This window comes from Clarias gariepinus, chromosome 6 (genome assembly GCF_024256425.1).
Source record: "Clarias gariepinus isolate MV-2021 ecotype Netherlands chromosome 6, CGAR_prim_01v2, whole genome shotgun sequence".
Lineage (NCBI taxonomy): Eukaryota > Metazoa > Chordata > Actinopteri > Siluriformes > Clariidae > Clarias > Clarias gariepinus.
Genome location: NC_071105.1, coordinates 37,197,099 through 37,210,000, shown reverse-complemented (window position 1 = coordinate 37,210,000; position 12,902 = coordinate 37,197,099). Strand labels below are relative to the sequence as shown.

The 12,902-nt window shown below is 41.8% G+C and overlaps 1 protein-coding gene across 4 annotated transcripts in view; it reads left to right on the top strand.

Moving 5' to 3' along the window:
* Positions 1–11,681, top strand: part of marchf7 (membrane-associated ring finger (C3HC4) 7) — a 12,319-nt gene extending 638 nt beyond the window's left edge. The window contains exons 1-11 of one of the 4 annotated variants that reach the window (XM_053499103.1): positions 1,011–1,115; positions 4,450–4,644; positions 6,767–6,925; positions 7,094–7,259; positions 7,762–7,929; positions 8,033–9,032; positions 9,154–9,323; positions 9,634–9,737; positions 9,859–9,960; positions 10,082–10,130; positions 10,947–11,681. In XM_053499103.1, coding sequence (XP_053355078.1) covers positions 1,089–1,115; positions 4,450–4,644; positions 6,767–6,925; positions 7,094–7,259; positions 7,762–7,929; positions 8,033–9,032; positions 9,154–9,323; positions 9,634–9,737; positions 9,859–9,960; positions 10,082–10,130; positions 10,947–11,050 — 2,244 coding nt within the window. In that variant the 5' untranslated portion in view covers positions 1,011–1,088 and the 3' untranslated portion in view covers positions 11,051–11,681. Of the gene's footprint in view, positions 1–1,010; positions 1,214–4,449; positions 4,645–6,766; positions 6,926–7,093; positions 7,269–7,761; positions 7,930–8,032; positions 9,033–9,153; positions 9,324–9,633; positions 9,738–9,858; positions 9,961–10,081; positions 10,131–10,946 lie in introns of those variants that run through there. The other 3 variants (XM_053499102.1, XM_053499105.1, XM_053499106.1) reach the window with 3 other exon arrangements.
* Positions 11,682–12,902: the final 1,221 nt, after the last annotated feature.

Below are 12,902 nucleotides of genomic sequence, written 5' to 3'. Positions count from 1 at the left end.
GACCCCTGAAAGGGAATGAAACGTGTGAGTGCCCGGTAAAGAGTTTGTAGAAATAGTTAAAAGGTTAAAGCTAAAAATAATCTTCAATGCAATCAGTGATATTATTATTATTATTATTATTATTATTATTAATATTATTTGAGGTTGAAGCCCACGTACATGTCTGTCTGTCCTTCTGTACAACTGATTAATACGAAGAAATCCCATTCTGTAAGGTTGAGTATCTTACGCCTTGTTTACACTAAGTTGTCCTTCTTTGGTGCTCAGACAAATACACTCCCTGTTCGGTAATCGGAGAGTGAATCACAGATGAGAAATGGAAAAAGTAGATCAAAGGATAAAGATGAAGTTTTGTCTTAAAACCACTCCAGTGTGTTAAAATTCACTTATACCACTTCAGCGCTGTTATTTCAGCCAAAGTGAAAATATGAACTAATCCCAGTAAAAATATTCACTTTACCTTTAATAACTATGTATTGCTGCAGGTGTTTGTTTACATTGAGACAGTAGATTATTTAAAACTAGATTATTAAATTTGACACGTAACTGTTTATAACATCGGTTTTACTCAACACTGTGATAATTTTTATTTATTTATGGTGCAGGTTAAACTTCAGGCAGAGATCTAAGGACTGCAGGAGATTCAGACAGAAACATCTGTCCAGACAGATGTGCACTTTTGGTTGTTCAGACCCAACCTTTCTTTCATTTAAATATCAGCCATGTCATTTTTCTTCCCTCTCCTGCTGACCTGTTTGTGCTTAACATTTAAAATCCTATTTATTTCATATTAAAAACAGAACTAATCCACTGAGAAAGCACTTTAATATGAAGTTGTTTACAGTGCACCTGATCTCGGTGCTGCATCACACAAACTTTATTCGTCAACGTCCAAAATTCGGCGTTCTGATTGGAAAAGCGCAGTGACACGTAGGCGGGACTTGTGACAGTTCCTTCTCTCCCTATTGGTCCGCCCAGCGTGTCGATCACTAACCACAAGATGGCGACGCTCGGCTAGTTTCCTAAAGGAAAGGGGAGCCGCGGCGGGTCACGTGACCTCCCCTATATCAACACACGGAGCGCCATTAATGAGAAAAGCGACTCGAGATCCGGAGGTGAGAGAGAGTTTCCTGGGGTTTCTTTAGCGCTCCGGAGGCGCGTTATTCAGCCGCGGAACGACAAAATAGCGACGCGTCAGGGTGTTCAATAAGATGTGAGAAATGTTAAAGATGTCTGATAAGGTTTGATACGTGTTGATTTTGTTGTCTGTTTTTGGGGCTGTGGAAGAGTTGCTAGCATGTTAGCTGGAGGTTAGCATGCTAACGGAAGGAATGCACGGCCTGGGCTTGTTTTTCTCAAGCTTTGCAGCAGGAATTCGGTTTATAAAGAAGGCTTATCCGTTTAATGAAGTCGTTTTTAGCTTGTTTATGCTTTGAGCTTAGCATTTTAGCTCGAATAGTTTACTTAACTTCAGGCCCTGGCTCGTGACAAATGACCAAAATTCACTTTTAAAGCGATTTCCTTATCGCATTTGTTGTTGTTTTTTTGCTTGTAGAACAGTTCAGTAAAGTCGTATTCAGTGCTGACTTGTCGTGTCTGCTGCAATCACAACTAACGCAAGATGCACTTTGTTTTTCATCATTGCTTTTTTTTTTTTTTTTTTTTTACACAGAAGGGTGTGTGAGTGAGTGCTGTCATGCTGTGTCATATTAAGCTTTGTTGCACACCCTGAAGTGTCTCTGAATTATGAATGTCATTGTCATTTTTTTAATTTATTTATACGTGTTGAAATGTCGCAGTTCTTCTATCATCCTGTAGGTGGTGCTCTTTAAACCATTAACACGTATTCAGGAGGGGAAGCAGCACCACCTACAGGATAATAGCGGAACTGCGACATTATAACCACGTCAAATGGCTTAAAAAAAAAATCTGATTTTGGAGTCGAGTGTGATGATGCATGAATTGCAGAATAAAAAGAATTTCGCTACATCAATAATCAATTCGATTATTTTCTTATTTACCCCATCTGTCTTATCCTGCAGGTGGTGCTCTCTAAACTATTTGCACATTGACAGGAGTTTGTTTAGAATAGTAACAAAATCTAGTATAAAAAAAGAGATTTATAAACTCGGGATGCTTTTCGGAACAGCAAATAGATATAATAATAATAAATCTGCTGCTTCCCGGTGGTTCCCGTCTCCAGAAATTTGATTAGGATTTGTAACACTAATACTAAAGATTTACTCGCGGCTCTGCCCATGTCTGAAATCGTGCCCGGCTTTTTCTTTAAACTCGTAAAAAAGAATTCTTACTTATTATTGAAATGTTAAAGTGCAGATATGCCCGGCCGTGTTTGTGTGAAATGCACATTGCTGGTGTTGATGGTTTAAACACCTCAGGCTGCACGAGACAATGTGCAGTGTTGAGCAGCTCGAGGGGTTTAAACACAAATGACTCTTTGTTTTTCAACATTTCTTTTTCACACGGAAGGGTGTGTGCCGTCATGCTGTGTCATATTAAGCTTTGTTACACACCCCGAAAAATGTGTGTTTAAATGATTCATGTCATGGAACTGCGAACGTGTAGACACTGGAGGCTTAAATTCATAGGCTAGTAGATATAATGATCGGCCCTGATGTCAGCATTTTTAAGACCATGATGATAATAATAATAAAAAGTCAACATGTATAAAGTTTTTATACTTTAGCTTTATTTAAGAGCTTCACAAATAAATTGTGGATGTCAGTATTTAAATGTAGCCCGTTCCTTATAGGGTTCGTTTTCCCACTTTAAAAACCAAGTGCAGCATTTAAACCATACAAACTAACTTAATGTACAGGAGTTTGTGAAATAGTTTAGTCTGTACCACCTGCTTCACATGCCTCCAAAGTCATGAGTGCGGGCTGAGGATTGGAGAGTACGTACGCGGGTACGCACAGCTATTAACGAGGGTGTTAACTGATTAGTGCATGTGGAGTCTAAAAATTCATTGTCTAATGAATGGGTTATAAGACGAATATCTGGAGAAAAGGACGATCAGAGGCTTTTTAACATGTGTGACTTTAGATCATGTAACACCACAATGTGTTTCTGTTGCACGGCTTAGAAGCTTGTGCACTTGGCAGAGAAAAATCAGGGTCATGGTCAATCAAGTGGAAAACCTAGGGTATATATATAATTTTTGGGAGTCAGTGTGGTGATATGTTAATCAGTGTAATAAAAAAAAATATATATAATAATTAAATTCTTTTAATGGAGGTTTTCCCCCAAAAAGGCCAGTATGCATTCGAAGGATCGAAATTAGAGACGCCGATTTTCTCAGCATGAGTGGAGGATTAAATGTGGCTCAGAATTAAGAATTAATCATCAAGTTTTTAGTCAGGGTTTTAAGATTTCAGTAGTATGCAACCTGATTTCAGGTAGATCTAGGTGTATCATATGAACTGGGCATGTTCATGGACTGACTCTCGAATCTGCAGGGCTAAACATAGCCTTGGAGAACCTTCCAGAAGCATCCGAGCCAATGCTCATGGTGTTGGAGGCGCTCCGTGGCACGGAGTCTTCATCTCCTCAGCGTGGTTATTAGAAGGGGGGAGGGAGAGAGGGTCAGGATCGAGCTGCAGGGTTTTAAGGTAAAAAGTTTAACCTGCTGGAGAAGGAGTGCGCTATTTTGATGGGCGGAGTCTAGAGGGGTATTTATAGATCAGTTGACGGTGGTTGTTTTTAGCAGAGGGTTAAATATCCTGTGCAGCATTTAGAGTCTGTAAAGGTGTTTTGTTTGTAAGAGAGTTTTTATTGCATCCATTAAAAAAAATAAAAAAAAAAAGGTTTGTGGCTTAAAGCGTAATGAATGTCACAGAAGGTCGATGATAAGATCTCGTGGTGTTCTCACCGCAGTGCCCTAATAGTTTGAGTCAGCAGTGCAAACGGGGTGCAGACAAAAATCTTTTCTTGCATTAGAAAGATTTCTATAAAAACAAGTTTCTTACACTCATCCCCCCCCTTCACTCCTTTGTTAATGAAAAATCCGATGTGTCTGAGCTTCCAGATCCCAGAATGCATTGCAGCTATATGAGTTGTGGTGATAAACACTCTGAAAAGCTGAGCTCTAGAGATCTTTGAGATAATTAAGTCTGATTTTGTTGATGGTAAAAGCATTAAACCATCAAAGGTTTGAAAAAAAGAAACGCGTAAAACAATGCAGCACAGCATTGTGGGTAGCGTAAAAAACCGCGAGTTAACCAAAGTGAAAATGTCGCAGCTTGGTTATTCCGAGATAATCAGCCTCATTAAAGATTGTTTATCGTGCACTTCGTTTAGTCAAGTTTAATTTATTTGTTATTTTTTAACCCCCACACACTTTTTATTTATTTATTTTTTTGAATACTCTTCAGTAACATTTTATTTTTATTTATTTTTTAAATATATTTATTTTTCCCCCCTTCACAGTGCTCCTCAGCGATGGATTCAAAGCCTCGCCGGTTGCCGTTTACGGTCTCCAGCTCCTCTTCTCTCTCTTCGACGTCCTCCTTCTCGTCCTCGTCTTCGGCTCTGAGCGCCGGGCGGCTCTACAGCAGAGGGACCGTCCTGGGCCGCGAGCGCTTCACCAGGGGCACCACGGGAAAGCTAGACTCGGAGTATCAGGTACCGAAATCAGACGCGGGTTTTTCTGGGTTCCTGTAGGACGACGAAAACAAACTTGCAACATCAAAACAACTTTTTTTTTTTTTCTTTCTTCGTCTATACGACATGAAAAAAGTTTATTAATTAACCACTTCTGGTCTTAAACAAACCCAAATTTAAAATGTAAAATAAACATAAGCTCGAAAGAGGGTAAAATCGATTCAGTTTTGTATCGCAATAAAAAAAAAATAAAAAAAAGCGTAGCTCGTTTCTTATAACATTAGTTTTCTCACTTAAAAACCAAGAGCAGCATTTAAACAGTGCATTTAACAAACCAACTTCAAATTAAAGTTAGCTTTACGGGACAGACATTTTCCATCATGGCGCTCACGGACTGATTCACTGAAACGTTAATTTTATACATTCACTTACAAACTGCAAGTTTTGTGTGCATAATTGTAAACATTGTCATCCGGTGCACTGCAGCGTTTGTTTTTATTTTTACAATAAACGTGAGCTGCTTTCGCGATTTTTGTTCCCGTTGCCTGTTCGTATCTGCGGACATTCGTAACTCGAATGTTCGTAAGTTGGGGACTACCTGTATTTATATATCCTTATTACATAGTGTGGACAAACCAAGATTTCATTGTATATGTAATGAACAGTTTTATTTTATTTATTTTTTCTCCCACTCACGTGACCTTCCAGCCTACATTCATTAAAACAAATCCAATTTGATTTAATATAATATAATAAAATAAGGTTTGTCTACGTTAAGAAGGCAGAGTTGGGTTCAGTTTGCTGGTCCAGCCCAGGCTTGCTCTTGCTCGGCTCGGAGCGCTGTGCTAGATAATGTTACAGGTTGTTTTTAAACCTTGCGAGTGTGCCAAGGCTTACACGCGAAAACAGGCTACACTCATTCCTCTAAGCTGTAAAACACACTCTCTAAACACCCTTTTTTTTTTTTTTTGATAAATTGGTGGTGTGTGTCAGTCTTTCTCTTTGAAGGATTAACACGCATCAGATGAAAGAATCGGGTCCTGGCGATTTGTTAAGCCAGTGTGTGTGTGTGGTGTGTTTACAGGGCAAGTTAATATCTGCGTGTCAGGAGCGAACACCTGCCAGCTATTTTTGTCATTTGCATGAACCGTCTTTCAACTCGATGCCCTTTTTGCGCGTCACGTGTTCCCATGCCCCCCCCCCCCCCCCCAACCTATCCGTGATCACGACAGAAAGAGATCTGCTGAACACTTTAGTTTTATCGCCACACCAGCTTGCTTTTTATAGTTCTGTTTAAGGACATGTTTATGAAAACCAGCCTGCCGTTCTGTTCTGTTCCGCTGCGTCAAACCGAGCCGAGCGAGCAGAGATTCTGTGCTCGTTTAAATCCACATTATTTAGACAGTGAAGGGTTAACTTTTACATTATTGCACACGCAGTATATAAAGGAATGGAACGCTCAAGGGTGCGCGCTTATATAAAAATGCATCCTCAAGTGTTTTAAAAACTAATAACGGGCGAAAAAAAAACGACCATTGTGCTTTTTATCCGTTGTTTTGTCTTTTCTATAATAACACCTTAAACAGCTGTTTTTTTTAAAATATATATTTATTTCAGACTGAACCACAAAAAGATTAAACAGTTTCCTGTAAGTTGTTCTGTGCTTCAAGAGAAATAAAGACAGGCTGCTTATGGAAAAATAATCAAAGTGCCAACAGTTTAGCTGATTCATTCTGTAACACCTGTCCCACCACACCCCTGTTTTTTATTTTTATTTTTTTATCTTTTTATTTAATTTTATTTTTTAAACTTCTTACAGGTCACGTCTGCCCCAGGCCATAACACACCCTTTGAGTCATTTTTGTGCTGTGTCACAAAATGTTTAATCCAGTATTTCTCATCAGAACAAGTCATAATTTTGTGTTCGGGTTAATGAACTAACAATTAACGTTTTTGAGACTGGTGTAATGAGTAGATTTCGACCGATCGGAATGTGCGTGACTTTTAACCGTAACAATACGCAGTGATGTGTTTCTCGTGCAGAGAATCGGTCATGTCCGACGTACGTGATGGGTCATGTCCGATGTTTAGTGTTTAGTGTTTGTCGTGCAGCTCTAACAGCATCCGTCCTGCTGCGTTTCAGAGCCCTCGTATCCCGGGATCCAGCAGGGACTACAGCTCGTCTGAGAGCTGCCACTCCAGATGGAAGATGTCCATGCCGCTGTCTTCCTCTTCCTCCTCTTCGTCCACGCTGTGTGAACGCCCGTGGGCGGAGTCTTCCTACGGAGGAAGAAGCAAACCTGTAAGTGCAGCATCTAGTTGTTTTTTTTTATTATTCAACTAGTATAAACTAGTAGCTTCCTAGGTAGTAACTTCCTAGAGCCGGAAGTTTGTAACTCTGTGTAACACACTTTACTTCCCTTGATTTTTTTTTATTTATTTATTTTTTTTTCCCCTCCCCTCCTCGCAGTGCTCTCAGGTGGAGTCGGAGAGGGGGTTGGGTTCGTACTCCAGTCTTCTCAGTTCACCTCAAGATGACGAATCCAAAAGAGCCAAGCTGTCGTACACCAGTAGATCGGGCTACAGCAGAACCTCAACCTCGTCCACAACCAGCAGCACCTACTCCAACATGGGAGGCATGTCAGGTACTCTTAGAGTGTGTGTGTAAAAATCAGTTTAACTACTATAGTTTATAAAGTTCTTTTTGAAAGAAATAAGACAATGTGTTTTGTGCACAGATCACGTAAAAGCTACTCACAGGAGTATTTGGCCGAACTTGAGGTAACTTATCGGCTTTGTTTCATCGCAACCGACCCACAGGAAGAGATGTGCTTTAAATTAAAGTTAAATGTAAAATGTCCTTATCATAAATTCAACCTCGAAAGAAAAATCATTATTTCATCTCAAAATTCATCAGACGTGCAGTTCTGTAATACGCGCTTATTAGTGTGCAGTTGAAGTCTACTAAATAAACGCAATCTCGTATCTGTTCCGAGACACTTAACAGTAACGTGTAAAAATTTAGTTTGTACCAAAATTCAACAGATGACGCTGCACTATTTATTTTTTATTATGTTTGAGTGTGCAGTTACATTCATCTAGTACTTTTATTTTTCCGTCCTGCCTTTTGTGTTTTAGATTCTTTATGGAAGTCCAGCCTCAGCCCCCTGTCCCGGTCCTCTTCGTCCTCCTCGTCTTCATCAGATGACCTGTGGGCTCGCAGGGACGTGGACAAGAGGACGGACTCGGGCCTGTCTGGTCTGGGAGAGGCCAGCTACAGGCCCACACCCCTGACCTCCTCACTGTGTGGGTACAGGTTTAAGTGCTTTTGATGCGCGTCAGGAAGTTTAAGTCACTAAGCTATAATTTCTGTCCGGTTCTCTGTTTCCCATCATGCCTTGTGTTTCAGATCACCCAGAGCGCGTGACCTCCACCTACGCCCAGGGAGCCCGACCCAAAGAGAGCCTGTACTCCTCGTCCCGCAGGGAGAACGGCACCGCGTCCAGCCGCCGTCTCTCCTCCGACTTTGTCCCGTCCTCGTACAGGCTGGTCTCCGACTACCAACCCAGTCCGCGTCTCTCCCGAGACACCTCTACGAGAACCTCCGTCCCCCTTTCAGACCCGTTTACCGTCTCCTCCTCTTCCTCCTCCTCCCCCTCCTGGAGCTCATCCCCGTACACAGCTCAACCCATACGCGGCTCTAGCCCGCCTCGGCCCGTCCCTGCCCCTGTGGCAAACCCCACCCCTGAGAGCGGAGACTCGGACGGCAGAAGCACGACCCGCAGACTGTTGTCCCGCCTCTTCTCGAGACGCTCCAGCCAGGAGTCGACCTCCGCCTCCGGCTCCAGCTCGGCCTCCAGATCCTTCGACTCCGGGCCCGAGGAGTTGCCCTCCTCCTCGTGCGAGCCCCCACTGTCCGGCAGAGACAGAGAGAGCTCCGAGACGGAGCTGAGGAGCTCCTGGCTCAACTGGAACCGATGCAACCCGCTGTTCTCGCGCCGCAGGAGAGAAGGGCGAGACGAGAGCGCCCGCATGGATGCCCACTCGTCCACGCACATCCCTCTCAGCAGCCCGGACGGCGGCAGGACGACGTTCAGTCAGGAGCAAGACGCGGACGAGGAGGAAGAAGATGAAGAGGAGGAGGAAGAGGACGACGTGTCGGAGGGAGCCACGGCCCCGCCTCCGACCAGAACCTCGGGACTCTCCTCCCTCCTGCAGGAAGCGGCACGTGCCCCCGGGCGGACCCCTGGCGTCGCCCGGGTGATGACCGGTCCTTTGTTCCGCATGCCGCAGAACGTGATTATAGGACTGGATGCGGCGGTGGACGGACAGAATCAGACTGAGGCGCAAGGCAAAGAGAAACCCGCCCCTTCTAGAGATCCGGAGAAACTTCGGAAGATCCAAGAGAGGTCAGAATGTTAAAGAAACACGGCTTCCTAAAGAGTCTAAGGAGTATCTGATATAAAGTACAAATCACCTGTAGTGCATGAAGGGGAAAAAAAAAAAGTATATATATTTTTTTCTCCGTAGCCTGCTGCAGGAGGACTCGGACGAAGACGAAGGAGATCTCTGCAGGATCTGTCAGATGGGCGAGACGTCAAGCTCGAACCCACTCATCGAGCCGTGCAGGTGTACGGGCAGCCTGCAGTACGTTCACCAGGACTGCATCAAGAAGTGGCTCAGGTCCAAAATCAGCTCCGGTCAGTCCTTTACCGACAAATAAAATTTGTATAATTTAAAGCATGTCCATAGAAGTCTTGTATTTTAAAGCTAGTCTGGCTTTCTACCTTTTCATTTTTTCTTCTTGCTTCACTCTCTGTGCAGGCTAACTGATATTTTTTCCCCCTAGCTATCCTAATTTTCATTCTTCATTATCTTCATACATTTTTTTTTTTTTCCTTCTTTTTCTCTCCCACCTCCCCTTTCTTCATGCTCCAATCCATAAACCTAAAATAGACGTCTCTCTCTTTCCGAAAACTTTGATTAAATCCGATATGTCCGCCTCCGCAGGCTCAACCCTGGAAGCCATCACCACGTGCGAGCTGTGCAAAGAGAAGCTGCACCTGAACATCGAGAACTTTGACATTAATGAGCTCTACAGGTCTCACGAGCGGGTAAGAGGAGCGAGCCTCCCGTCACGTCAGCTGTTTGTCATCCTGTCTATATACACTGAAATCTCGTTAAAAGATTATTATTATACATGTATATATAATTTTTTTAATGTATATGATTTAGTCGGAGTACGAGTTCATCAGCTGTGGCCTTTACCTGGTGGTTCTGCTGCACCTGTGTGAGCAGAGGTTCTCCGACGTGCTGGGGGCGGTCAACGAAGCCGGGGTGAGAAACCAATTTCTTCTTCTGTGTTCTAAAGACATTAGCGCACCTCCTGTTACTGTTACTCCTGTTTTTTCTTGTAATATTTTCTCTATGAGTTGCATTCTCCTTCTCTCTCGCTCAGTTTTTCAACTTGGCGAGAACTCTTCACGAACACATGGACAATCTTGAAAGTACGTTTTTTTTACATAATTTTAACCTTTTATGTTGGTTTAACACATTTTATATACTAGAGGTTAAAATAAATTAACCCGAGTAGATTCAGAGGGTAAGTACTGTTACATCACACAGATAAACTAATGTTCTAATGTGCACTTTGTGTCTTAAAGTATTGTTACTTTTATACCACAGCAGTGCATCAGTTTTTTTGATCAGTAAATGGTGACCTACCCAGTTATGGTTATGTAGATCACAAGTTATTACTGTAAATTATAGTAGCTGTAAACGGTTAAGAAAGCCAAAAAAAAGACGTCGCCTGTCCTGATGACTTGCTGTCACAAAGCACTGACACTGGAGACTTCTTTCTTAAACCTCTTCCAGAGAACTAAATCAACTCGGTGATTGAGGTTTTACTATCTACAGGTCGTCCCTGACCTATGATCATTCGAGTTACGAATTTCCGCAGGAACGAACAGACCGCTGGAACAATTCACAGAAGTAGCTCACGTGTATTGTACAAAAAGGGGGAGCGGGGCAAGGTAGAGATTTAGTCCACGTGGTTTGGTATGCTTTAAATTGTGTATTTGTGTCAAAGGCGTACAAGATTCACTTTGTCCAACTTAAGAACAAATGCGACTTAAGAACATCGAGGACTAACTAAAATAAATGTGTCACTTTTAAAACGATCCGATTTGAATTGAGATTTGACCAACACTGTGGTATGTGTTTGGATACGCATGTATGTAATTCACGCATGCCTTTTTAATATTGGAATTATTTAAAGTTGATGATAAAATTGTGATTTTAATTGCATCATTACCGTCCCTCAGACTCCTACACCGAATCTGACGAAGACGACGCACAGAACAGCAGGCCGTCCATCGACTTCGGTGATCTAGAGGACGACGAAGAAGAGGAAGAGGAGTTGTTTTAATCACAACCAGTAAAACGGATCCGTCTCCGGTCGACCCGTCTTGTTGCGACTCGAGCAGGGGTCCGGTGACGGTGCCGTTAAAAAAAAAATATATATAATAAAAAAATAAATACAAATACTGTCCGCAATCCCTGAACGGGGCCTTTCACAATATGCAGATCCACCCGTCTCAGGGGCGTGTTGCGTGCGCGCGTGTCTCGCCTCCCCTTAGGATTTTTGATTGAGAATTTTCCGTTTTTAGATTTATTACAATTGTTTTTTTGCATCTGAATTTTGCTGAGCACATTCTAAAGCTTTATCGAGTGAAAAGTGAAGGACCTGGTGTTTGCCAAGTTCGAGGTTTAGACGAAGGTGGGCGGGGCTGATCGAGCGCGAGGCAAAACCTTAACCTGTGTAGCTGTTCTAGAAGGCGAGGAGTTTGTACCTAATATTATGGAAGGTTGGAAAAAAAATAACTCCCCTTTAATTTCTTTTCGTGGCAAATGGATGCTCTGAAGCGAGCATTGATTACAGAGTATGAGTGCATGGTCGGCTGTTTCACTGTCTGTCTAAATGTTGCGTTCTAATTTGTTCTGCTTCCACATTTTTCTCTATCATTACAATTAAAGTTTTTGATGTACGGAGGTACAAAGCAATGCGTCCTGCAGCCTTCTTTCAGCATAAATATGAATTTTATTTACATGTTGAACTAAACGCTTCTGGTGGAGTTCTTTAAACAACTGGGTTTGTGTTTCTGAGTTCTTTCACAGCACATGAATGGATATTTAACTTTGTTTAATCACCTTAAGGTATACTAATATGGTGTATACACACTAAAAGGCCTCGTACATTTGTACACTTGTCCATCTGGAATGGAATATTTCATTCCAGATTTATTCCACTTTTCTCCGAAGGCTGTTCAGTAGATTTTGAATTACAGCTGTGGGGAATTTGTTAGTTACAAGAGGAGCAATAATGAGCTCAGGTTTCAATTGGGCTTCTGTTCATCCCAAAGGAGGATGTGGGTGGTGGGTTCAGTCAGGGTTCTGTGCAGGACACTCAAGATCCTTCACCACACTATGTCTATATAGAGTTCACTTTGTGGGTCTCAGGAGCATTGTGATGCCAGACAGGTTCAGTCCTATTTGAAGTGGATGTCTGTGTTGCTAGATTTGAAAAGGCTGCCAGAACAGTTCGCTGAGCTGGCTATTTAAAGAAAAAGGAAAAATCATTTTAATATCAGGTTGAATAAAAAAAAAAAAAACCAGTATAGACTGAATGACAGTTCAGCACATTGTCCAATGACCAGTTTTCAAAATTCTTACCTACTGTATATTATTTTTATATATATATATTAAAAAAACACACCTGGAAGCAGTGGTTACTTTTATTTCTTTTATAATGTGTAATTTTTATTATGTTTAAGGTACTTAATTAAATTAGTTTAATCCAAGCCTTCTATTTATCCATCTAGGAACGGAAGGGAGTGACTAGTCAGGGTGCCATGACTTTTTACACATGCTAGCTTTCATCAACTCATGGTCACTAAGACGGGTAACTTACATTTACATTTCAGCAATCCCAGGCTGAAAAAGTAGAGAGAACGCACACTAAATCAATAAATGATATCCTAAAGTCTCTATACAAATAGTAAATTACCTGATGGTTGGAGCAGCAGTTTCTGGGTCCTTATATATTAGTATCACAATTTTATAAAGACCCTGTTTTCCCCTCATTTTAGTTTTAAATTAGTTTTCTTAAAACCAAGCACAGCATTTAAACAATACAAACTAACTTTAAGTACAAGAGTTTAACATTTAATTTTTTTTTGTTGTTAAATGAAAGGAAAAAGCTACATTGTTACTGAGCAGCT